The 26,139-nt window shown below is 54.4% G+C and overlaps 6 protein-coding genes across 6 annotated transcripts; 3 read left to right on the top strand and 3 right to left on the bottom strand.

The window, feature by feature from the left end:
* Window positions 1–1,074: 1,074 nt before the first annotated feature.
* On the bottom strand, window positions 1,075–4,478 carry ACET3X_001688 (uncharacterized protein; the record flags this gene model as incomplete). Its single annotated transcript, XM_069447008.1, has 6 exons — window positions 1,075–1,143; window positions 1,196–2,032; window positions 2,107–2,159; window positions 2,204–2,843; window positions 2,895–4,134; window positions 4,201–4,478. The coding sequence occupies 6 exons, from the start codon at window positions 4,476–4,478 to the stop codon at window positions 1,075–1,077; spliced, it is 3,117 nt and encodes a 1,038-aa protein (XP_069311930.1).
* Window positions 4,479–5,926: 1,448 nt separating this feature from the next.
* Window positions 5,927–7,805, bottom strand: ACET3X_001687 (uncharacterized protein; the record flags this gene model as incomplete). Its single annotated transcript, XM_069447007.1, has 5 exons — window positions 5,927–7,115; window positions 7,169–7,208; window positions 7,262–7,320; window positions 7,372–7,681; window positions 7,730–7,805. The coding sequence occupies 5 exons, from the start codon at window positions 7,803–7,805 to the stop codon at window positions 5,927–5,929; spliced, it is 1,674 nt and encodes a 557-aa protein (XP_069311929.1).
* A 3,100-nt stretch (window positions 7,806–10,905) lies between these two features.
* On the top strand, window positions 10,906–12,013 carry ACET3X_001686 (uncharacterized protein; the record flags this gene model as incomplete). Its single annotated transcript, XM_069447004.1, has 4 exons — window positions 10,906–10,970; window positions 11,019–11,113; window positions 11,190–11,878; window positions 11,927–12,013. The coding sequence occupies 4 exons, from the start codon at window positions 10,906–10,908 to the stop codon at window positions 12,011–12,013; spliced, it is 936 nt and encodes a 311-aa protein (XP_069311928.1).
* Window positions 12,014–12,413: 400 nt separating this feature from the next.
* On the top strand, window positions 12,414–14,911 carry ACET3X_001685 (uncharacterized protein; the record flags this gene model as incomplete). The annotated part of the gene is made up of 4 exons (XM_069447003.1): window positions 12,414–13,243; window positions 13,292–13,564; window positions 13,615–13,672; window positions 13,724–14,911. 4 exons carry the CDS (start codon window positions 12,414–12,416, stop codon window positions 14,909–14,911), a joined length of 2,349 nt encoding a protein of 782 aa, XP_069311927.1.
* Window positions 14,912–21,141: 6,230 nt separating this feature from the next.
* Window positions 21,142–22,216, bottom strand: ACET3X_001684 (uncharacterized protein; the record flags this gene model as incomplete). The annotated part of the gene is made up of 2 exons (XM_069447002.1): window positions 21,142–21,809; window positions 21,856–22,216. 2 exons carry the CDS (start codon window positions 22,214–22,216, stop codon window positions 21,142–21,144), a joined length of 1,029 nt encoding a protein of 342 aa, XP_069311926.1.
* A 246-nt stretch (window positions 22,217–22,462) lies between these two features.
* On the top strand, window positions 22,463–24,197 carry ACET3X_001683 (uncharacterized protein). Its single transcript, XM_069447001.1, has one exon. It carries the CDS (start codon window positions 22,520–22,522, stop codon window positions 24,176–24,178), a length of 1,659 nt encoding a protein of 552 aa, XP_069311925.1. The 5' UTR covers window positions 22,463–22,519; the 3' UTR covers window positions 24,179–24,197.
* Window positions 24,198–26,139: the final 1,942 nt, after the last annotated feature.

Raw genomic sequence — 26,139 nt, 5'->3', positions numbered from 1 at the left:
TTATACCTACCTACCTGGCCCAAGCTGACCTGGCCTGACCTAACCTGACCCGACCTGTTCTCAACATATATGCAATACTACTATATAAACTCAGCCATCGAACGATCCGGCGCGCCATGCGTTCAAAAGTTGCTAGGAACGAGGATAGTTTGGAAAGGGCGTTATGGTTTGGGGGGGGGGGCGCACAGGGACAAGGGTAGGTATGTTTGGAAGAGAACAAAGCCGGATGGGATAGAGTTTTCTTTGATACCCACGCCCCTCCGGTTAGACGGGGCTGCAAGCAGCATTGTGTGGAAGGATTATGTGAACGGTAGGTTTGGGCGAGATTAGAGATGTGTTCCATGTCTGTATGCTATACAAGGGGAAGAATCGAACGCTACGCGTGTAGTCGCCTAGGTACAGGATCGCAATATAGGCGAAGGTTAATTGCTCTCTGTAGTTGCCTAGTAGGGTGCTTGATTTTTGCCTTGTATGGCGTGTGTGTTTGGCCATTTCCAAGGTTGTTCGTGGCGTTGCGGCAGTTGTTAAAATCGGCGTGAGTAAAAGAGGGCATGGCAGCATCGCTCTCTCATGCTTTCGAGAAGGTGTAATCGAAGCTTTAATCCAATGTCTGTGTGCGATGAGTATCTAATTCCAATGGAAAGTTCAAGAAAAAGTCATCGTGTTAATGTAATCGCAATCTCTCACCCTGCAAACCTGTGACTACAACCCTAAATTTGAGCATAGACAACAACTGTATTGGAATCGCTCACATAATATGCTCTTCTCTGAGCATAAGACGTCTACTATACAATATACAGAGATTCGTCGATGTCTTTTGATAAAAAGACAAGGGATCTGTCGGATGCCGCCGCTCACCGCTTGGGTAGGGCGCCCCATCTTACCCCACAACCCTGCCCCCACACTTCCGGTTGCGCCGCAACGTTGCAAGGCCAGCTGCCGCCTGGTATTCCTTTACTCGATGCCATCAAGTCAGGTTACATCATACCCATGCCAGCGACGGTTACTCTCCATGTTCATGAAACGTCGCAAGCATATACCGAAATCGGTGTCTGTGGGCTGTGACACCTGCTTTCACATACCCGTGCCGCCAGTACCTCCAGGCCCGAAGAAGAATCCGTCAAAGAGGTCCAGTCCATTACCCTAAAGATTATGGTTAGCATATTGTTTCTCGTGCGGTGAGGAAGCAACTTACATCACTCCAATCATGTGTCCCGTCACCAAAGCCCATTCCGAACCCAATGCCAATATCTTGTACTCCGCCGCTACCTGCATCTGCCCCGCTGCTTGAACCCTGCACGGGGAAGCTATCCAAAAAGTCCAAGTCTGAGAAACCCAAATCGGGATAACTGGACGCGACATTCTGCGAAAAGTTGTTGTAAGGCACCTGACTGCTCATCTGGTATGGCGAGGGCATGGGTGGGTTGGCAGGCGGTGTGGTGGAAAAGGCGTTTCGTTGGTTCGGGCTAGTCATGTTTGGACTTACAGCGAAGAAGCTGCTCTGTTGTTGGGGTGTGCTGCGGAGCTGTGGGGAGATTTTCAGGTCAGCTGTAAAGGGCTGCATTTGTTGTTCGGTTTTCATTGGCGCAGGAGGGGGCCGCATGGCGTTGACTTGGTTGCTCACGCGGCTGAAAGAGCGCTTGTCCGTCTCGTCTTCTGAGAACAGATCCTTGAGGTTCATGTCGAAGCGTGGCACCGGCCGACGCTGTTGCTGCTGTTGCTGTTGGTGGGTAAAGAAGCCGCCTGTACTCCTTGCTCCATAACCTTGCATGTCAGTATCCGACCTAGCATCTGCATCGGCTGCGGATCGGTATGCAGTGGTCGGTGAAGTCTGTGCAGGGTACTGCTGTGCTTGCGGGAGCGACCGCAGAGCCTGAGGTCCAAAGCCTGTCGTGGACATGCACATCTGAATGGTGGCTTTGCTCATGCGGTCGAATGCGTCGCGGCATGCTTCCGCGGGCGGACATTTGTCGATGAGGTCACCCAGCACGGATGTTGCGGCAAGCACAGTAAAGTCGACGTCGTCGAGGGACTGCATTAGTTAGATTGGCATTTGACACGAGTTACGCGTAATCGCGGTTACACAACAGAACGAGATCAACATACCAATAAACTGCGTACGTGGACGCTATGCCACACCGCATAGAGGAACGAGATGCCTGTACATGTTAGCGCTGTTGGGCTCCGGTGAAGATTGACGTACCAGCCATGAAAAGGTGGTGGGTTGCGAGGAAGGTGTAGTTGACCAGGTGCACACGATGCAGTTGCCGGTACAGCTTCAGAACCTTCTGGCCAGCTTCAGCTACCTTGAGGAATACGAGGTCTTCGTCCTCGCGCTCCTCGAGGTTGCTCATTGAGGGGCTTCCCATATCGGAGCCAGTGTTGCCTAGTTCTTGTTGCAGGCCGGAGGGCACGACCAGGCTCTGCCGGTACAGCATGATCAATGCTTGCCAGTAATTGAGCTCTAGGAACAGCGGTGAGAACTGGACACCAGCGTCCATTTGCGTTGGCGCGGAGTCTTTCCATTCCAGTAATCGCCTGTCAATATCCACGCGCCATGCGCGGAAGGATTCAAAATTGATCAGAAACGGCGAAGGCAATTTTGTGTGCATAAACTCATTGCGTCGGTTTGCACCACTTGCTCTTGCCTGCTGTGCCTGCCGGTGCTGTAGGACTTGCAGGATTTCAGACTGCAGTAGTCTCAGCCGGAAGTAGTGATGGGCTACAATCTTGTACGTAGGCTTTTCTTGGTGCACTGGCGGTTCCAGGAATCCCTCTTTGGTGATGAAGCGATCATCGAGGAGCGAAGGAAACTCGGTAGTCACAATCTGGTCTGTGATACCCTATTCACCTGTTAGCTCCAAGCAATTCTAGAGGCATGAGACGGCACTCACAAAAGGTCTGCCAACACACGTGCTCACTAGCCGGTCCAGCGAGTAGACGCACCACCACAGGCGCCTCCGCAGGTCCCTGACCCACTCTCTGCGGCCTCTTTCCTTGGCATCTATTTTGGAAGGGTGGCCGCCGCTGGCAGCTGTCGTATTCCCGTTGCCCTCTGATTTGAAGAAGGCGGTTCCGGCAGTCTGGTCTTCCGCACCCGCCCCGTCAATACCCACACCGTCCTCGTAATGCAACCCTAGGTCCACTCCAAGGCGGACGGCAACGCCGACAATGTACCACAGGCCAGGGGCGACGGGCCTCAGCAGAGCAAAGCCGGCGAGCAGTAACACAGCCTGCAGTTCCTCAAGGCCGCCGCCGAAGCCGTCGGGACGGTCCGCAGCGGGTGAGGAACCCAAGAAGTTCTCTAGGTGCACAATTGCAGAGGCATGGTACTCCTCGGGCTGGTGCTGGTGGCCTGCAAGCCGCCGCTTCTTGCTGCTTGGTGGTGATGAGCGTGACTTTGTTGGCGAGCGGCCATGGTCCGACGTCGGCGAGCCCTCGGAGTCGGAGCTGCCCAAGATGATGCCAGCGCCAATGGCAAACACAATATTGAGCATGTACGACTCCCGCGAGGTACGATGCCGTTCGCCGGAGGCGTACACACGCTCAAACATTTCCATGAATTCGCCGCGGTGCAAGATTGGGATTTGCGGGTTTGCGTGCTCAAAGTACAGCTCAACAAGGCGCGAACCAAGCTCTCGGTCTGGGAAGGGCGCCTGCCGTATGGTGGGCTTGGTCTGGAGCCCAAAGAAGGAGTCGCGCATCGAGGTGCCGCTGTCCACGACATTGGTCGCGGCTTTGGCTCCCCGGTTGCTCCCGCGCTCAGAAGACGAGCCGGACACGGAGCTCTTGACGGCCGCAAACACTACGCGTGCAAACGATATGCCAGATGTTGAACCCAGATATCGCGGGTCGCTGGCGCCCTGCACCGACACCATGCCGATGTTGGACACGAGCTTGGTCAGCTTCTCGCGATCGTACTTGTCGCTCTCCGCCTTGGCCTGGGCAGGCGAGGGGTTGGTGTTGCCATTGCGAGGCGGCGGTGGTGCGGCGGATATGGGTCGCGGTGTGACGGCGCCGCCGCCATTGGATGCAGAAGCTGGATTGAAGTCTTCGGCGTCGCGGAAGGGGATCGCGTGCTCCCGCAGGAGGGTTTCGAGGTATGCGATGCGCGTCTCGCAGTAAAAGACATAGCTGTTGGCTGGTCAGTCTTGAGCCGAGGCGACGGGCAATAGCTTCCTCCCCCTCTAAACTTCGTACCTGCGCGGAATCTCACGCTTGGTGATGGGGTCGTAGCCCACGCACTTGACGCCCGCCTTGTCGCAGGAGGCGCACGAGGGCAGACGCTGGTCGCATCGGTTCTTGCGCAGCCGGCAGCGGTTGCAGGCGCTCACGTTGCGGAAGGAGCTCGACGACGACGACGCCGACGAGGGCACGGCGGGCGATGCAGGCTTCGCTGTCGACACGGGCGAGTCTGCGGGCGAGGCCTTGTCCCCGTCATGAGACGACTCGTCCAAAGAGCGCTTGAGGCTGCTCATCAGGGCGCATGGCAAGGAAGTCGGGCTGGGTTCGGGCTAGTGAAGCTCGCGCAGACGTCTGGCGTCTATTCTCCGAGGCAGCTCTGGACAGCTCAGGACGGCGTGGCCAACAACCTTCTTTACGCCCCCGCACTCTGGGTCAAAGACTGTCAGCGACCGCAACAGGCGACGTAGATGGGGCGGCGGAATGCGATTGCACACGAGGAGCATGTCTTCCATGATCCTCCCAGGCGCCGCCGAAAGTCGCTGCTCGCCCGCTCGTGGATGGCTAGCAGGCCGGCCACGGGCCTTATCTCTACAGCGGAAGATAGGCGTGGCCGGAGTGTGGGTGCGGCTGCACGTCATGCTCGCCATGTGGGCGGCCTTTTTACTTTGCTAAATATGTAGTATGGGGTGCATCCACGGTCCTTCTGAGCAAACATGCAATCCGCTCGTCGTCGTCTTCGTCCTAGCAGTCGCGTTTCTGGCCTGGTGGTCACGCCGACGACTGCGCAGACGGCTGTTGTGCTGATGACTACTTACCAGCTGCATCGTGCCTAGACTGCCTCGGCTGCGGCAAGCATCCCTCACCATCCTTCTTCTTCGACACAAAGAACCACACAGCCGAAACACGAGACATTCCTCACCACGCAGTCTTGCAAATGCCGAACATGCCCTTGTGATGCGTCGTTTCATGGCCAAAGCAGGAATGCAAGGTGTCCTGAATCCGCGCCTTGGCCCCTCCTCACTGACTCGCGATGCCCGTTGCTCCACCACGTGCATGAAGCACACCGATCCAGGCACGTGTAGAAGGAAAAAGGAAGCATCCGTAACATGACAAGGGACCACATCGGCAATGCATACCACTACACCTGTTTTGCGGGCAATCCGGATAATGCCCTCTCTATCCTTCGGGCCCGGCAGCATCAATCTCACCGCTGGGGTCGTCCTGCTGCTGACTCAAATTCTGCTAATGCACTGCTCACGACGCACATGGGCAAAAACAAACTCTCTCGTGCGACTGTGTGTGTATGAGAAATCATCCAAGTCATGAATTGGTGGTGCTCGAGCACGCTAAATCTAACAATACAGTGTAGCAAAGGAAACTAATAACTACTGGGGTATTCTGTCTTGAACAAACGCCGGCTCGTTAGACGACCATTGCTGGTCTCCGATACAATCGAGCTTTCCCTTTCTAATAAATATTGACCAAAAGATCTTGTTTCCCAAAAGATATGCCGCCCCGTAAAACAATGTCGCTAAGTCGCACCCATAATGATGCGCCGGCGGGAGATGGAAACCGTCTCATCCCGCGGAAAAAATAATAAAAAGAGTCTCTATAAGCCGAAATTATGTTGTGAAAGGAAAGGTCGCTGCCAGCGCGTCAACGCCACACAGGTGGCCTGTGCCGAGTCCCATGGAATTGAGATGCGTCGTTACTGTTTTTTGGGGGTCGTGGTTGCGTGAATCTATTTTGAGAGGACGATTTCGACTTCGTCCGGAGTGAGAGTGATGACTGACTCTGCATCAGAGTCAGAGTCGATGAGGGCCTCTTCGTCTTCTGGTGCAATGAAAGCCGATCGCTTGCTCTCTTGGAGCGCGAATCCAGGGAGCCAGCCAAGGAGGGCAACAGCAGCAATCGTCCACCATGCCAGGCCAGACATGTGGAGCGAGGTGCCCAAGCTGTCTACGACGCCCGATACGGTAGGACCGAAGCCGCGGGAGATGCTAGCAGAAGACATTGCAACTCCATTGAGCGTGCCAAGGACCCTCTTGGACGGGGAGGAGTTTGCGAGAATAATGGCCAGGGATGGGTAGGAGAGCGACTGGAAGGTAACCTTGGCGATAAGCAAAAGTGCGAGTCCGGGAATGCGCAGGCTCTCGGGCAGGACAGCCAGATAAGGAGCGAGGAGGTAGAGAACCGGGTAGCACGCTAGAGTAATCCAGAACGTACGGAGACTGCCGAGTTTCTTGCTGACCCACGGGAAGAGGATGACCTGGGCGAACATCTGCAGGAAACCTTGCGCGGCGAGGAACGCTCCGGTGGTTTGAGTCGACCATCCGAAGCCACCCTCAAAGCGGAATGGGAGGTGCTGGGAACCCTTGGTTGGAACATCCTTGGACATGAGAATTGGCAGGAGTTGCTCGAGAGAGATGGTGTGGAAAGCGAGGATGCCATAGCACACCACATTCAGAATCACTTGCTTGGTGAATGCTTGTCGGAACGTTGGCGCAGGCGCAAGCTGCTTGTCCAACTCGAACTCGGGCACCTCTGAAATGGAAGTCCGCGTGCTGCACAGGGTAGGCGAGCTGTCGGTGCTGCGGTAGGCCTGCACGTCGTGGTCATGGTCGCTCAGCATCGATCGCATCTCGTCAAGCGAAGCATCCTTGTCGTCAAATGTTGGCTCTGCTTCGCGCTTCCAAAGCTTACGCAGTAGCCATTGCCCCGCTTCGCGTCCCCTATCCTGGTCGTACTTGCGATCCTCGTGCGTTTCTTCCAGAAAGAGGATGCCGACGGTAAGGCCAAGAACAACGAATCCGGTGCAGACCAGGTTCGGAAGAAGAAACGGGTATGTGTCAAAGATGGTGTCCTGGAAAAACGGCATTACGTTGGCGGGACGAGCGAGCAAGCCGCCAAGCGCTCCGCCGATGATGGTGCTACAAAAAGCGGTCAGCGTGGACAATTCGGGACGGGTTCGGTAATTTCTTACCCTAGGCACCAAACAAAGGGCATAATGGAATAAGCGCGCGCTATCAAAAGTCAGTCTCGCGCGGCGTGAAATTAGAGTTATGGCAAAACTCACGCTGATGTCGCTCGTCCGTGACAAGCTCAGCGACGGTGGTCTGGAGAACGCCGATGTTCCTGCATATAAGGTTAGCGAGGCTCGTACGCTAGACCAGACTATGACCTCACCCGTTGAGCAAACCCCCGAGAGCCCGCGCAATCAATGCCATTGGTAGGCTCTGAGAGAAGCCGAACAGCAACATGCTCAGCCCCGTACCAAACAGACCTCCCAGGAGCACCTTCTTCCGTCCGACCCGGTCACTTAGCCGGCCCCAAAAAATGCCACTGATGCATTCCATGAATGCGAACGAAGAGGTCACCATGCCCGTGTACATGGAGATCTGGGCGGTGCTCTGTCCGGTCATGAAGGATTCGACCATGAAGTAGGCGTATGGAAATATCGACATGAAAGCAATTGGCTCGCATATCCGGCATAACGCTGAGGTCATTAGCAACGGCTACGACCGATCAACCGTGTGATGCTCACCAAGTACGGCCATCTGTCGAGTTGGGAATGGTGTTCGCTCGCTGCCCGCGGCAGTTGCCACGCCATACCGAGCCATGTTGGTAGTATGGAGGTCGAATGTGAAGGTCAAAGGTCGATGGATGAGCAGGTGGTCGAAGAGGAAGGTCAAACACTATGACTGAAGGTGGTAAATGTCAAGTAGAGTGTGAGTCAATTGTGACATGTAAGACATGTGCGAGTTTGCGACAGATTAGTACCTCCAGGGCTCAGAGGGCAGAGTCAGTTTGCAAAGGACGCGAGCGTCACAAGGTATATAAGGAGCAGCAAGATTTAAGTGGCGTCCTGAAAACGGATAGACCGCTGGGACGAGCAAGGATTGTGGCGGCGGGGAAGAAACGGAGAAGAAGCGGTGATGCCAGTGGGTATGGATACGTAGTGTGGGCGGATAGGGACAGCGGAGGGACCAGCAAATGTAAAATGAGTAGCGGATCCGTGATGCCATCGTTGCTACGAAACAGCCCACCGTCTGTCGATAAGCGACCGGAATGTGCAGTGCTGGCAGCCGAGCTGTACCTAGCTCTGTTTTTTTGTGACTCCAGGTCACCGGACGGGCTCTGTGTGAGCATGCGAAAGCGAATGCAAACCCCTGAGAGTGGGCCAGGGCTGGGCTGGGGAAGCTTTCTGCTCATCGAACAAACCGGTCCGGGTTGGGCGGAATCCACGACATTGGACGAGCTAGAAGGAACCGAGTAAGGCGGACCAGGGAGAGTTGCAAGAGCGTTGGACGTGGCTCGTAAGAGGAACAGGATCAACAGAGCAACCCGACTCCCCGGGACCCAAATCCTCGGCGCTAGGAGCCCGCATGCTTCTACCGACATTCACAGGCACTAGCGCCCTGATTCGAGCCCCAGCAGGGGAGACCCTGTCGCTCTGTGAACGACATGCCGGCCGTAGCTGGCCGTGTCCTCATTCCTAAACGGACAGAGCGGGCCAGAGGCCGGTGCCCCGCCGACAAATAGGACGCCGTCCCGGCCATGGTGTAGAACACAAGGCGATGCTAATTTTCGCAGCGCCCAGTTCAGGGGCACCAGAACACCTCGGCGCGGTCAGACTTTTGACAGAGGCGAGTCAGAAGATTCGCCGCAGAATTTCGAGAAGCAGCTCGGACCACGATGATGGGGCCCTTGCCGTGGCCCTCGCCATCACTGATGATGAGCAGCATCTGTCATGGCATCATACCTTGATTGCCCCGACAAACCCCCCCAAAAAATAGCGGTGTACCGTATGCCATTGGGCAACTGCACAGCAGCCGGTCACGCGGCCGTCTGCATTAGACGGACGTCGCTTTGTTGCAATACATGACGATCCGGGTTGTCGTCAGCGCCACAAGGCACGAGTCGTATCGCTTGAGTGGCCGAGGACGACGACGACGACGACACAGCGCGTTTCGTGTCCCTCAGATCACACTAAGGCGTGCGGCGATTTCATTTGCTGCCCCAGGTATCATCTCGCTGCACCCCTGTCCGGTCAGCGTGGTTTCGAAGCTTCCCACAACTGCGCATTGGGCCCAACCGGGTCGCAGGACGTGGCTTGGTGCTTGCATCTGTCATTGCCAGTCACACATCGTGATTGCATTCTTCTCAGTCATCAAGGCATCATAACCCTAGGAATTCCATCAGCTGACCATGCTTTGCGCACATCTGCGGCGACGTAGCATCTGTACTGCTGCCCAGTTCAGACCGCTTGGCTAGCCATTGCCAGCAATTTTGGCTTCCGGTGGGCCCGGATAAGCGTCCGTCGTGTGTTGTAAGTGAGCTGTCGCGGTATTCGAGCGATCTCTGCTCGCTGGTGGAAAAGATGTCAAGGCACAACGGCTGTTTCGACGCAACCTGGCCTAAGCGGTCATGGCGGTGTGGATATGTAGGGCTGGCCTGCAGATTTCCACGCGAGGACAGGGTTCGTAGGAAGATGGGAGCGTCTGAGACAGCCACCGCCTTTCTTAGCGGCTTTGGGATTACGCCCCCTGGCCCTCTTATTGCTCTGAGGGAATCCTCCGAAAGTGACACCATGCTTCTTTTGCTCTTAGGCAGTAGCATAACTCATAGTGCCGTGACGAAGATGACAGCAGAGGCCAGACGAGGGCGTGGGTAGGTGAGATTTCGGAGGATTGGGGTGTTCACGCGCTTGGTCGGCTCGAGTGTACAAAAATGAAAAGCCAGCCTCGACACCGGTGGCGTGGGTCGATCGGGATTGACGCTGCCCGATCATTTTACAGCAGCTTGGTGCTCGATCCGGCGGCGACTCTACGTACACGGCTTCGTCTGCCTTTCGGTCGCAAAGACATGTAACGCCGTCGTCGCGTAAGGCTGCCCATGAAGCGCTGACTGGAGCCAGCGCATTTCCACCCACGGGCTGTACGACGTGGTCATCAATCATCACAGGTGCGGCACAGCGTCTCGAAATAAGCATAGGACGGCAGAGGCTCATTATCCTGATGCCTGAGGATGGCATGTCTCGGCAGTCGCAGAACGGGATCACTAACACCATGTCCCGGACACAGACGTTTAGCAGCGCTGTAGAGGTGTGTGAGCCAGTTCCGCTCTGACTCGTCGGTTGCGAATGGCGCACGCGGTCATGCGTCCTCTATTGCATTCTGACGTGAGTCCGGTGGTGTGCGTTCAGCCGGACCGTTGCGAGCGTGCCGGCACACACCTGATCGGTCTCAACAACACAGTCGGAGCCCTGCCCCAGTGCCGCAGACAACATCCCGAGCAGGGCCTGACGTGAGTGGGCGACGAGGGTTGAGCGGCAATCCGGCACAGGCGGTTGCGAAGGATGCACGCAGTGTTACAGCGAAAATAACCATTGGTGATGCGTGGGATTGGCTCGCCGCGGATGTCGCATCCAGTGACTAATCAAATCCGACCAGATAATACCCGCTTTCAGACTGTCACTTGGGCGGGTAGCGTATAGTCGGTACGATGCTACCTTGCGCGCATCTCCATTCGCGACCTGGCGGCCATGTTGGTGGTGTTGCACGCTCTCCGAATGGTAGGTGGGAGAGCGCGTTAGACCAAAGCAGGCGAGGGCGCAGATCGGCTAGCGCTAGCGTCAAACGCTCCTCGGATCTCTCTTCATTGCAGGCGCCGTGCTGGTAAGAAGCCGAACGACCAACAACCAGCATTGTAACTCACCAGATGCCGTTGTCCGTCTCTGCGTCGGCTCTCCCGTCTTTTCGGAAGCAGCATCTGCTCGTCGAGTTGTGAGTGAGGCACACGACTTGGCGACGACGATCCCTAATTCTGCACAGCTCCCGTCTGCGCTATGCACAGCTTGATGGCATTTTCTTGAGTATCACGCCTGGCGACCCGTCACTGTGGTTTGGTGTCATATTCGTGCGAAAAGGTAGGCTGTTTCATACGACTGGGCCATTGTCTTGCGTTCCCTGCCATAGCAGACCGGCATTATTCACGTTGGACAGGACCATATGCGCCCGCAGTCTTACGCTTCCAAATATCCTTCCCACCCAGCTATCCTGCCATCCCACCGCTCGTGACCTTTTCTACCGATGTCTTTCACCCGCTGCTCACGCCACTGACCACGTACACTTACACGACCGGGTCCGCCGACACGGACACCGTAAGTGCAACGGATGAAGAGCGGCTACCACCTGGAGGGTTCAGCTTGCGGCACGGCTTCCCGCACTGGTTCGGCAGAGCTCGAAGGTCTGTACCAAACTCTCGTGATGTCAGTGCATCCTCAAATGCACTTGCCGTGCATTCCGACTCCAATATCACCTCTGGCGTCCTCGGTGGTTGCCAGCCTACTGCCGAATACTCCATTGTACGCATGCTAGAGTACATCCGCTCGACCTTTAGTGAGGAATCAATACTGGACTCGCTCCCGTTGGAGGCAGCTGCGAACCCAGGCGCCTACCACGCGTGGCGGGCGCACCGGGCTCCAGTATTGCAGTCTCAGCAGTCAACTCCAGCATCTCCAAGCCCCGAGCCTGCCACGTCGGAGAATTCAGAAAGTGCATCTGCACTTGGACGCAACCGGCGACCAGGAGAGTGGAATTGGGAGGGAGTCTGGGAAGAGCGCGTAAGAAAAGCAGTCAAGGCTAGTATATCCGAACCAGTCCTATTTGGCACTGGCGCTGGGGAAGACATTGTAAGTTGCAGTAACAGCCGACCGAGCCAGTGCTTACTTTTGCGATAGATTCGCTTTCGCGAAGCAGACGACGAGATGCATGAGAACATGAAGAAGCACATGGAAATAGCTGCCGCACAGATGGGTGAGGCGTAATTGTCGGTCTAAGGCGCAAGACCTATATGGTATCGATTTACTTATGAACGCATGAGCACAGAACTGTCTTCGGAGATGCAGTTTGAAGTGAAGTGCGACAGCGTGATCTCTAGGGGAGGAGCGCCGCAGGTTTGTTGACATACCCATCCGCACCTTCCAGGTCATCACAGCGCTTCTCGTTCTGGAATGCTTGTTTTAATCGACTCTCACCACCATGCCCACGCCTCAAACGCATATCTCGGCTTGAGCATTGGCTACTCTTCTTATTCATCTTCATTCCGTTTGCCATCTGACGTCACTCTTGATCGAGAGACCACACGCTCTGGAGAGAACTCGAGGTGAACGTGAGCGCGCTGCGGTGACTAAGCCTCCGTTTGTTGCCATTTCTTGCGGCTTCACCATGATAACAACAACAACAACTGGCGGGATCTTCTTGGATCGCGCACCTCTCTGCCCACCCCCACTCACCATCCTGAAGAAGCCGCGCAAAGCCACTTTTCGACGGCGAATATTTCGTAAGTCAACCCCTACCTACAGCGACGACCCGTACGTGTTCGGACCGCTAGACGATATCATCGACGAGATCAAAAGCGATATTTGGGAGTTGCCACCCGACTACAGCTTCGATTCGTCCGTCTTTGAGTGGGTACATCCACTGAAGGCACCGTGGTCGTGGAGTGTAACACCTCTGCCCGTCAGTCGCACCCCGAACGACCATCCTCTGACAATACGCAAGAACAGAAACAGCCGCTCGTCAGCCTCAGGCTCAAGCCTTGGAGATCCAATGGCGTCTCTGCGCAACAACAGTCATGAAGAGCCTGGAAACGGCGGCCCGGTACGTTCCTTGCAAACCATTGAATTTACCCTTTGGCCCTTGATGGATATGCCGCCGAGTGAGGTTACGCACACATTCAATCCTGGTGACTTCGCTACTGCCACTGAACACATGAGCGCACAACAGGCTCTCAAGAAGGTGGACGCCAATCCCGAGACTCAAGGTGAACCCCCGAAGCGGCGTATGTCCAAGTTGCGGCTTTTCACAAGCGGTCTGCCCCTCCTGCGTCGCCAGAACACCGGAGATATAAGCGCTGGTGCTGGTGATACACCGGATTCAATCTCGCCAACTGGCACTGCATCGCTTGCAGCTCCTGTTGAGGCCGATGAAGGCTCAGCCGTGGAGCATCCGGGCGACGAAGCCGTCGAGGCCTACTTGCTACGAAATGCCCGCAAGTGCGTGGATCCCAACTATTTTGTCCATCAGCAACTAAACTCATTCAGTGGAGAGAAGTTTAGCTCCATCATGGGCCTCATTGCCAAGCGTCTTCCATCCCCGACAGACTTTGATCATGAGGGGTCGGACGCGCAGTTGTCAAGCTCGTCCTCACTATTGCCGACTACACTCCGGGCAGTGATCAGAGTGTTCCCCGAGGAAAAGCTTGTTACCGAGGAGGTCCAAGAGCTCAGCGTCGCTATTGATATTGAAGGCGTCCTCTACAACAGAAAGCCTCTGCCTGATACCGGGATTGATGTGATCTTCGTGATAGACAACGGGTAGGTGCTCGCGCGATGAAGCAGATGACGCCAGCTGATGTTGGCCACAGGTACTATGTCACCGCAGCTTGCCTTGAGAGGTCATTGGACGCCGTCAATGGAGCCTTGGTGAGCCACTGGTTTCAGAGTCCTCAAAAGCCATCTGCTTACTTTTTATAGCATCATCTTGGCCGCGGAGATCGCCTGGCTCTATACACCACGCACTGCACCCACCGTGACGTCACCGGAAACAGGCCAGAAGTGCTGTTCCCACTCCAGTCCGTGTGTGCCGATGTCGAAGAGGTGCTCCAGGAGGTGACGTCTGGGATCGCACAGTCGGGTTCGCAGCTCTGGGACCCGCCTCGTCCCAACCCCTCCATGACCGATGTCGTCCTTGCCATAGCTAAATCTATGCAAGGCAAACACCTGAAGGCTGGTCGTACTCACATCGTCGTGCTGTCTCCTGCAGCCCATGTTCTGCACGACGTGTCGAAGACGTTTCCAGGCCTTTACCTTCATCGCATCAATCCTGCGCTTATTCCCTATCGTCGGGAGCCTGAGTTTCAAGACACCATCTGCCTCGAAGATTGCTGCAAGAATGTGTTCGCCAGCAACTGGTGCAAGTACCAATCCACCTCTGGTCGCATCAAGCGCATCTTGAAGAACGCTCGGTCTGAGAAGCCCGTCGGCGAGCTGACTGACTTGCACGTTGACATTCGGCCCAAGTCAGGCTGTGAGGTCCTGAAAATATACGGAGAAGAGGCGATCCCCCATTTGTTCCCCGGACAAGTCCACACACTCTTCGCTCGTCTTCGTATCAACAAGGCTGAGACTCAGGGTGCCAAGCTTGACTCCGAGGACCCTGTTTTCAACTCCAGTCTAGACGCCAATGGCCTAAGACAGGAGCTGTTCAACGCCGCCCACGTGGGTGCGACCAAGGTCCACATCCTAGACGTACAGTTACTACACCACACTTCGCTTCACGGTGCACGATCATGGATCTACACAGAGACTCCACTCATTCTCATACGCGAGCTCGGTGGCCTGGCACCTCCCCAGGACACATCCATGGAGTTTTACAAGCGTCAACTTTTCTTCAGCCTCGCCCAAGGGTCGGCAGATGAGGCTAAACCGATGGTTGAAGAGACTCTTGGTGTCCTCCCTGAGTATCATGAACAAGCAAAGAAGCTGCTTAAGCGCATGGCGCAAGAGGTCGAGTGCCACTTGGCGATTCGCGAGTATGAGAAGAAACACCGACAGAGGCTCCCATTGTGCCCTGGTCCCATCAACGTAGAGGGGCCCCACGAGTGGCTTGATGATGTGTGGGCGCGCAAGAAGAACAAGCGCAGCGGTACAGACATGGCCTAATGCTTGTCTACCAGCATATCGGTGATTCATCAAGTGACGATGGTGAAAGGTAGTGGTGGCTGTCAGCGCCTTTGTTTTTGGCTCGAAGCTGATGGCCAGGCGAGCAACGGGGATATTGACGATGCATGTGTTGGAGTGGCGAATCTCGCTCGGGCTCTGGCTGTTGATGGCTCCCTGGTGATCTGGAACGATCTTTACGATACGACCATGGCTACCACGTTCTGGATCTTCGAGGCAAACCGCGGAGGAAGCCGCATCGTGCCTTGGAGCACAGATCCCGCGCTACCCGGACATGGCTTGCTGGGGATTTTCTTGGGCCCCGGACTTTTTACGGTCCCGATATTACGATGTGCAAACACTATTAGGTTATTACCCCAATGCGAACCATGAGCATCGCACGAGAGGTCAGCCTGCATACAAGATTACAAATCTCCTCTTTGCTGATAATCGCCGAAGCGAACGCTGAGTGACGTTTCCGTTTTTGCTTGTTCGTTTCATGAGATATGCAGGTCCTTTGTCCCTTTCTGGAAGGAGATGCTGCCGGTCAAACTCGGCTGAACACCCTTTCTCAACGGCAGCGCTCGGAAGGGGCCAGGGGAGTTTTGGGAAAAGCAGGGTGAGGCTGCATGTGCATCACAGGTTGTTGCGGAGTCTACTCCGTCGACACGCCAGCCTGTGTCTTGCGGCTCGATCGCGAGGGCGTTTGAACATTTCGCGGTTCACCGCTACCCACTACCGCCACTGTAGCGCGCTTGCAACTGCTGCAAGATGCTAGTGTGTAGATGGATGGATGCACACAGCCTGGTGTTTGAAAAAAAGAAAAAGAAAAGCGACCTTCATTTCCCTGTTCTAGCAACGACACGCGATCCCTGGACCATGTTTTTCCATCATCTCGTTTCCACCCTATGCAACACCATCGTGCGTGCAGCAAGCAACTCACAGACGCAAATGACAGGGAGGACGCAGGTGTGCTGCACATGCCCACCAAGGTTTCGTTAGATGCCAACCAGCCCTAGCACCCCCCGGAAAACGAGTACATTTACCCTGGGCTTTCTGCGTCCGCCTATCAGATCGCGGTGTTGAACCGGAATTTTGTCAGGGAAGCGGGAGCCAGTGCCAGTGGCGGTCGATGGTAGGGCCGGTGATATAGGGATAAGGTTTGGGGCTAGCATGACGGCAGAGGTCGCGGATGCCCTAGGGCTGCCTTTGATTGATGACGGAAGAGGAGTGAACCTTCGGATGGGAATCGTACGATGAGGTGGGTTGCAATTCTTGGTGCCATGCTCGTAGATGGGGCGGCATATGGATCGTGCATTGCTTGTAGGTTTTAGTGCAAAAGAGGGGTTGCGTGTGTTTATTTCTTGTAGCACGGTACTGCATGTGCCTTTAGGACAGTAAGCATGTATGTGTGGAGCATTTTGGTATGTAAGATGGCTGCATAAGGGTCTTCACCGCAAGAAAGCAATGCACCCTCCATTCACCAAGTGGAGTAAGATCTTCATGGTAGTACGCAGCCTCGCAGAGATGACCCCGACAATCCTTGGGTGCTAACCTTGTGCCTCGTATCGTGGACGTGTCACAGAGACTGCACGGAGGATTCAGCGCAGTGGCGCTGGTAAGTTTGGTCAGGCATTGTAATTGAATTATGGATGATTAGAAACTAGCTGCAGCAGTCCTATGTACGAGAGAAGCATGCTGCAGCGCACTGTCATGTAGTAGCTCAGGATAAGGAGAGTCTAATGCTAGTAATGCTATGATCAAATGCAGTGATATCCAGAAAGAGGGGTAGGAAGATGCATGGTGGCAGGTCCCGATATATCGAAGACTGGGTGATACAAGGAAGTCCCCATCTCATCAATGATAACGGTTGAGCGTTAAAGGAAAGACGTTACATGCAATACTGTGGCCTAGGCCAAGTTGAAACTCAGGACGACTTCCCGACCTCTGAAGGGCTCCATCGGGATCTCATCTCCACCCTGCGGGAGACCGAATCGCGGTATCCAAGCTCCTTTCCTTTTCTCTTCTTTGGGCTGGCTGTCTCGTCTGTCATATCGCTCATGCTATTCACCTTGGCAAGCAAACTCATCCGGGGGCCTTCAAGACTCTTGTTCGAGCCGAACATTAAGCTCGTCTTCACTGCCAAAGGAGTAGCAGAGGAAGCCGTGTATATATCTCGTGACGATACCATAGACTGGCCCGTGCCAAACAATGGCGTCTTGCGGCGGAGTTGGATCAAGGAGCGTTTCTTAATCGCTGGTGGAGGGGAGAAGTTGGGTTGCGGCGGAGCGAAACTATGAACAGGCGGTGTTGGAAAAGATGAGTGGAGACTGGATGTGCTATTGGAAGTACGTTTGATCTCTTCCCAGCCTTTATTTCGAGGCGTTGAATTCGATGATGTGAACGGGCATGGAGGGAAAAGAGAGTATCTCCCATGAGTGATTGTTTGCTCGCTCCTTGGCCGGTCGGGGTGTGATGTTGGTAGGCTGTTGTTGTAAACGAACGAAGCATACGAGCACTGGTCGTTTTTGGATGAAGGGAAGAGTATGCTACCGGTTGATCGAGGCTGCGCACCTGCTAGATATCTTGCGGCGGCTATACTCGGTAATGAAGCCGTAGATGCTTGATCGTCCGACAGTATGGTTGACAATGCTGGTCGCATTGGTGACCTCGGTACCGGCGCGTATACTATCACTGAATCTGGTGTTTCCGTTTGAACATCCACTGGCAGAAGAAGATCATGCTCTATTGCGTCTGTGAAAGGCTCTTTGACGTTCCCCTCCTTGATGGACGATAGACTCCGTTGCGGCCCATTTAAGCCCGGTGGATGATCCGTTGAACCAAGACTCGATGGAGGACCGGCGCGTAAACTTCTCAGCGACCTTTGACTCCTGACACTACTTCCCCTTGACGATCGTGCATGACTGCGACGCAAGCTGCAACCATTGACCATGGGACTCAAAGTTGGCGACGGAATGACGTGATCGCGGAAGAGCGGTGTCAAGGAATGCGGCACAGGCGGGAGAGGCTTTTGCGGACCTGCCCCATACTCTGCGACTGCCGCAGCAAGAGCAAATGCAGTTTCGCTTGGTGAGTTGATTGCATCGCTACTTCGCCAGTCCAGGAAGGGGTCTTGAGGATCTCTGAACGGGCTGCTAGGGCTGTTGTAATGCCAGTCACAAGATTCGAAATCGAAGGAATTCTGAGGCGCACGAGGAGGTGTTCTGCTTCCAGTTGATGGTAGTCCGGTGGCACCACCAGACATGAAGGCCAGTGTCTCGTCATCTTCGCTATCTCTGCCACCATTCTCGCCAAGCGAAGGATCGTACAAGTATGCAACTTTAGGGTAGACGCCTGAAGATCCCCAGCTTTCGTACTTTGCTGCATGCATTGCATGATAGCGGCGAGCAACAAAGATCGCAGCGACGATCGCAAGGAGAACCCCAGCTGTGCTGCCTATGGCAACCCCGGCTGTCTGTGACGGAGTCAATTGGGGTGGAGCTGCTGCAATCGCTGTCTCGGTAGGACTGCTTGTAGGTGTACGGACTGTACTTTGAGTCCTTGTTGAATCCGTGTGAACGTCATTGGATGAGCTCGAACTCTGAATCCTTGTCTTCGTCACAAAGGTGTTGATTGGAGAAGTGGTGGCGCTTTTTGATATATAAATAGAGCTGATTGAGATAGGGGGAGGGCTGGTTGTCGTGGAGATAGAGGAAACGGCAGATGTGGTGGTGGAGGACACTGATCCGATTCTGGAAATCATGAGCATATTATCTGGTCTAGTGGCATAGGAGATGATGGTCGGCTCAGTGGCCGCAGCGGTTCCAGTAGAAGTGTAAGTCTGGGTGACGCTGGAAAGCGAAATGTTCCCCGACCCAACAAGAGACACTGAGAGGGAAGGGTGCCGCCAGGTGAAGGAAGAGAGTGTCGTAGCAGCTGTCGAAGCGGTGGTCGATGTTACAGTAATGTTACGGTTCGACTCAACTGGTGCAGTCGGGATCCTTACAGACTGGAAAGGTGATGCGGTGCTCAAAATGTGGCTAGTCGTAGAGAAAATGATGGCTTGAGTAAGAGAGCCGTAAATTGGCGAACTGAATGAAGATGTTTCGACTGTACTTGGAGACGATTGATTTGTGCTGGTACTCGAAAGGTCGTTCATTCCCAGGGACATCGTACTAAGAGCCACTGGGGACGATATGGTGCGACTTTCCGCTGCAGGATAAGCTGCCAGCTCAGTCGCCTGTAGTGATATAGGAGTTACCGACGCCGCCAGAGCTGTGAAATCGGTTGCGATCATAGTTTTCGTGAGACTCGAGGATCGGGACAAAAGAATATCGCCAAGGGCGGCTGATGCAGAGATGGCGACGCTACCACCTGAATCGGAAGCCGAGCTGTCTACTCGTGAGCTGCTTGACTGAACAGACTTTGTCCCGATTGCTGGGTTGGTCTCGTTTCCTGCTTCGCTGGTTGGGATAGAGCTCAGAGACGGTCCCAAGATCATTGAATAGGCGGAGGCTTCTGACGGTTCTGAGCCAGAAAGACTGGTCGCTTGAGAGACGGGCGTGACACTGATCGGCGTAGCCAAAGGTGTGATCGCGGCTGGACTGCTACCTGTGGTTATTTCTGGATTGCCCGATTTCAGCCAGCTTGTAAGACTGAGTACCGAGTGTTGCGGTAGTCTGGCGATTTTTGTAGCGGATATCATCGGGCTTGAGGCGCTGCTTCGAGTGCTTTGCTGTAGTTTGGTGACGCCGACCGGCTGTTGTAGGCTTGTAGAAGGAGTACTCTGTAAGGAGATGAAAGAGGAAGATGTGCTTGTGGGCGGTTGAGTGTTTGGGACCCGCGACAGATCTGTGTTCACCCATATTGTAGAAAATATAGGGTTGCTCGCCGTCGACCTGGTATCTGAAACGACTGGTAGCCCTTTGACAGTAGATGATATATGTATAGAAGAAGCTGTGCTCGATGAAACCTGAGAGATGTAGCTGGACGTAGAAGTCTGTCTGGGGTTGATCGAAGAGATTGGCGAAAGTGTTGGCGGCTGTTGCACCACTGTGGTGGTCGGCGATACTCTCGACGAGTCGTTTCTAGTGGATGTGTTCACAGGCACATTATTACTTCCACTGACCGACGTGCCTTTGTCAACCGCCAAGGAACCTATCGTAATATCGGGCTCTTGAGAGGAAGTTCTTCCAGGAACGATGACGGTCGAAGTCGTGCTGCCCTCTGACTTTGACGTAGAATAAGGAGTAGATGATGATGCACTCGAAGTAGTAGGAACCGTTCCCGATGTACATGTATCGTTGAGAAAGGGTAAATCGCGGCGCGGAAATGCAGGAACTGTTTCGTTCGTGATGTATGTATTAAAGAGTCTTGCGTCTGCGTCGATGCATCAGTAAGGACTACCACAACACGTGTAGTGGTTCACTTACTCTTCCAATCAAATTCGACATTACTTCTCACTACCAAAGACGCGGCGCAGCAGGCGAAAACAACTCCCGCGAACCAGCCCATCGCATGCTCACACGACCTGAAACGAATGACTGGAGGAAAGCAAAGCAGAGTTGCAACAGCGAGGCAGACACAACACAACAGCTACCCGGAAACGATGAAACAGAGAACAAAGAAGCGACATATAACTGTCCAGTCCCGCGCCTCTTGCGCAAAGACCGATGTCCTTCGTGTGGTTACACTTTGTTCGGGCCGAGTTGGGGTTGGTGTGAGGTACCTTGCATGGTGCCTGTAAGAACACGGGGCTGAGTCCAAGTTGCCTGCATACAACTCCGAGAATACTCACAGCATCACCTATGATTAGCTCGGAACCCGGCTGTGGCGCTCGATGGTTCGCATTATGGAAATGTGCCGCCCGATCGGATATAACATGGTAAGATGTCGCATTCCTGTCGCATGTCAATGGTGTGCTGCGCAAATATCAACTATCAACTTCGCTAAAGCGACAGAAGAAGCGCTGTTCGATTGCCGACCCGGTATTGACGTGGCGCAGACCTCTGTAAGCTCAGCGGCCTCAACGGCGCCTGCGTCGCTGATTCGGCTGCGCGACAAAATTCCAACGAAGTTGACCAAATTACGACACCGCGTTTCTAGTTGGAGCCTGCCCTATTCTCAGTGAGGCTCCTGGCCCCAAGCGGCTGCAACGGGTACGCCCCGTGCCGCACCGTTTGTAACTGCCGCTCTCGCGTGTCATCATCGACTCGAAGGAACAGTTCATGCACTTAGCCACTCGCTGTCGAGCCGTCTCCAGTGACGATGTTGGCTTGGCTATCCCGAACGAGCTCCTGTATCCAAAGCGGCAGTGCTCTGATTTTAGGAGTCAACGCTGGACCTAGAATTAGCTGTCCACTCTTCACTTGGACTATCTGGTTCACCATGACGTCGGCGACTTCTTCTGGCTGTAGCATGTTTGCGCGAGCGCTCTTTAGCCCCGGCGCAATGGCCTCGTGCGACGTTATGGCAGACTTGGTCCAATTTGGATGGACGATGGAGGTCTGGATTGAGGGGCACTTGTAGCGATGCTTGATCTCTTGCGTCAGTCCTTCGTGGAAAGCCAGGAGCGCCGCTTTGGTGCAGCTGTAGTCAACGGCGCCTGCCAAAGCAACGAAGGAAGCAAGACTTGCGACACTCATGATGTGGCCTTTTCTCTTGGCGAGCATGTCTGGCAGAAACTCCTGGACAGTACTCCAGTGACTCAGAAGATTGATGTCGAACAGCCTGCGCAGGTTCTGCTGCGGAATATCTTTGACGGTCCACGCGTTGCCAATGCCAGCGTTGTTGATAAGGATAGACGGCGAACCCAAATCGGAACGTATGGCTTCCGCCGCTTGGTGGATGTTGTCTGGCGACGTGATGTCACATTGGTAGTATCGTACGAGGGCAAGCTCATCTGCCTTGATTAATATGGAACGTAACGATCATGTGCCGCATCGGACCTTTGGTGAAGATTTCCGACAGAGGGCTAACGTCCAGAACCGCGACCCTGATGCCGTGAGAAGTGAGCTTCTTGACCACGCAAGCCCCAATGCCCGCGGAGCCCCCTGTTACCACAGCTACTTCATGCTTCCAGTTCCAAATACTCTTATCCGTCTTCCAAATCCATCGTCTTTCGGCGAACCGATTTAGCACCGAATTGAGGTCTAGTACGGCCCATATTGGCAGCGCCCACTTGAGGTACCAATGGAGGGTTACAAGCTGGCTGCTGGAAAGACCAAGTTTCGCGCCAAACCTGAAGTACTCGGGCTTGGCGACTCGGAGCATGACTGACGCCAGGGTGAGTAAGGCACAGCGTATCATGATGGGGGCTGGTGGTTGGGGCGGGGCGGATTGATGGTTGAGGCAGGTACTGATACGAGGTGGGGTCTGTTGAAATGGTGATGAAAGCTGAGCCAAGAATTGATATTTGTTTCATGTATAGAAGGAAGCCATATGTAGTTGCGAGTATTGCTGATGCCGAGGCATGCTGGACTAGCTGTACAAGCGTGATGCAGATCATCGGATCCGGGGCCGTCATTCGCTTGTTCCGCGACGCGATTCTATGCGTTTGGAATTCGTGATACTGAACACTCTTTCCGACCACGCCACGTTCGCACCAAACGCATGTCGTTCGCCCGTCCGCATAGCCTAAGCGGAACGCTGACGCCGTTCCTGTATCCCGCCTTTCTCCAGGTGCCGCTTGCCTCGGCTGCGCGCACATGTCCGCTTCGTAAACGATTTCCGATCCAGCTCAGATGCAACTCTACGTCTGCTGAGCAGCCCGACGCTCATCCGAATGCGCGACTAGACCCCGCAGCGGACGACTATGCCCTTACGCCTTTTTCCGACCGATGCATCCTGACTGTTGAGGCTGGTGGCGGCGGCCACGGTTGCGTCTCGTTCTTGCGCGAGAAATATATTGAAGAAGGGCCTGCAAACGGTGGTGACGGTGGCAGCGGAGGAAATGTCTACATACAAGCAGTTCGTGGCGAGACATCGCTGCATAAACTTGCTCGCCGGCGACAGATTAAGGCTGGCAGAGGGCGCAATGGACAGGGCAAGGTCAAGGGTGGCGAGCGGGGGACAGACGTCCTGATCACGGTACCCGTGGGAACCATTGTGCGCGAGTTGCAGAGACATGACCCCGTAGCGATAATGGAAGAGGAGCACTGGAAGATGCAGCAAGACGAAGACGCGGAAGAGTTGGAGGAGGGTCAGCCAAGCTACAGAAGAGATCGATGGCTGGTCTATCCTGGGACGATACCCTCGGAGCTGAGCAGGATGAAGTTTCCTAAGCTGCCCCCGCCACGACGATCGCATCTTGCCGCCCTCGAACCAGAAGCACCCATGTGGCTGGACCTGGACAAGCACATGGAGACGCCCATGTTGATAGCGGCAGGAGCCATGGGCGGCCTGGGCAACCCCCACTTCATGACCCCCTTCAACAACAGGCCCAAGATGGCCACGCGCGGAGATGAGGGCTTGAAGATATCACTGCAGTTGGAGCTGAAGATTCTGGCCGACTTGGGACTGGTGGGTCTCCCCAATGCTGGAAAGAGCACGCTTCTTCGGGCTTTGAGCAACAGCCGTGCGCGAGTCGGCAACTGGGCCTTTACCACTCTGCAACCAAACGTTGGGACTGTGGTTCTCGACAACCACAAAGGACGACCAGCTGTCAGATCGCGCAGGCCAAACGGAGAACTGCGCGAGAACTTTACCATTGCAGACGTACCGGGGCTTATCGAGGATGCGCATCTCGACAAAGGGCTTGGGCTAGGTTTCTTGCGACACATTGAACGCGCCGCGGTGCTCGCCTTTGTCATCGACTTGTCTGCTGGTGACTCTGTGGCAGCTCTCAAGCTGCTCTGGCGCGAAGTGTCCGAGTACGAGACTCTACGCGGCAAGGAACTGAATGCCGAGACGGAGCGCAGGACGGTGACATACAGACCCGCTGGTGCCAGCCCGCCCCCCAGTGACGCGTCTGATCTTATTGATTCACCGCATCTGGACCCGTCGCCAAAGCCTTTGCCCTTCCTGACCACTACACCGATCTCGTCGAAGCCTTGGTTTGTCGTCGCGACAAAGGCCGACTTGCCGGATACGCAGGCCAACTTTGAGGCTCTTCGCGCTTATTTGGCGGAAGTGAGCAAGGGCGCGCAGCCGCACCCTAGCAACCGCAAGCATGCATGGCGGCGCAACGTGCAGGCTGTGCCGATCAGCGCGATACAGGGCGAAGGTGTGCAAGTCATTCCGCAGTTGGTGATGGACTTGTTGGAGGAGTAGATATGTAGCAATGATACCCTTTTCTCCTCACTTGGCGACTCACTTGGTTGAAACATGTGTGCTTTAGGATAAACCGTTCAGAAGAGGACTGAGTATTGAAATCTCTGCGTGTAGATTGAAGCATTGCATTGGCATGCGCGACTGCCTCGCGCTTGCGACGTGCCTTCCGGTTTCGCGAATGCAAGTGGGGTGGAGGGGTAAATGCAAATTCACATCATTGTCTTGTCATCTCCCACCCCATTGCTTCTTCCCTGACATTACTCAGATGTTATTGAGAACTCTGCGCTTCTCAAACTAACTTTTCGTCTCGATTCAGAATATCTGGCCTCTTTTCACACTCGCCGTGAATCTACCGCTTTCAGTTGGAACCATTTACTGGGGAAAATGCATACAAACGGATCAAAAGCTGCTGGACAGCGACAAAACATGTCGCGAGCATAAAGATTACGATTTGCCATGTCGCAAATGGCTAATCATACGTCTAATAGTTCAGCTAATCTGATCAAAGCGACAACTACCTAGGTACCTGACCTGCCATTGAGAAACTATTCCTTCCGACCTGATGTATACATGGATCTGGAGGCCTTGTATCGAACATAACAAGAGATGGCGAATAAATCCTGGATACAAGATGATATAACGCCAGGTTCTGAACGCAGACGATGTCTCCTCGAATGGCGACCATCATGGCGGGCTGTGCCCGCCCATGATGACCAGCATTCCAGGATTCTGATGATCACTGGACGCACTAGTCGCCAAAGGACTTGTCGAATCAGGAGTTCAAGGCTAGCCAATTTTCCCGGCTTTGCGCAGCTTACCCGCCACCGACCCGGTTTTCTGCACTATGCACAGCGCACGCACCCATGACTGCGCCCCATGATCAACTCGTCATTATATACAACAAAATTTTGCTCTACTTCGTCTTCGGACATTTGGTCAATTTGAAACGATACAGAGAAGATTAGCATGGCCCCTGCACTAAGGATGACACGCTCAATCAAAGAGAAGCTACCATTTTTTTGCTCTTGTTCTGACTCCTCCGACAAAGCTGTGGCATTCGAGCCGCGTGCTAGTCTTCTTTTTCTTGTCTTTTTGCTCCGTCAGGCTCCAGCGACCCTTTATCACCTACTCAAATATCAACCTTTTGCAGACGACATTACTTCACAGCCATCTGTATGCAGCGAATCATTCACCTGAAGTCATCCAGACTCTCTTAGCAGCTCGTCTCAGTCGCCAGACCAAGAGCAAAAAAATGGTAGCTTCTCTTTGATTGAGCGTGTCATCCTTAGTGCAGGGGCCATGCTAATGGGGGGGTGCCGCTGAGCGGCTGGCAGAGGCGGCGAACTCGCTAACGCTCGGCGCCGCCTTGCCTTTTTGTCTGGCCGTGAAAACAGAAGATGCACTTTTTTAATTTGCCGGAGACTTGGTTCTGTATGGCAACAGAACTTTTACTCTTGTGTGACCATGTCAATCTTCATGGGCTCAGAGATTGCTGCAAAACATTCCACGACGACCATGTAGCTGTCGGGCTGGACCTTCATCCTTCTCCCCAAAATTGCAGCCTACTAGGTAGGAGCCAACGTCCAGGTTTGAAAAGCTATTGCGCTCGCAAAATGGACGCTTAAACATTCGGTGACTTAGCCGTAGAGCTATTCGACTAGTCGGTTGAAGCCTAGGGCAGCCTTATCGGCACTACTATTCATAGTTAGCCACCAACATCCTTCCAGCTTGTTATAATCATCCAGGGCTATCAGTCAGAGTCCACTACAAGCTGCCTGCTTGCAGCATACATGTGAGGCAAACACGTTGTTCCTATACGTCTCAGTAGATCCTGGAGCACTTCACACATTCTCGCGGTTGAGCATAAAACTTTAAAATACTATAAGGACCTTCAGGCATACCGTCTCGCTCGAGAACCTGCAGCATCGCTTATCCTGGTTTGCTCAATACAAAAACTGGTT

Source organism: Alternaria dauci, chromosome 1, assembly GCF_042100115.1.
Source record: "Alternaria dauci strain A2016 chromosome 1, whole genome shotgun sequence".
Lineage (NCBI taxonomy): Eukaryota > Fungi > Ascomycota > Dothideomycetes > Pleosporales > Pleosporaceae > Alternaria > Alternaria dauci.
This window is presented reverse-complemented; position numbering and strand designations above follow the sequence as displayed.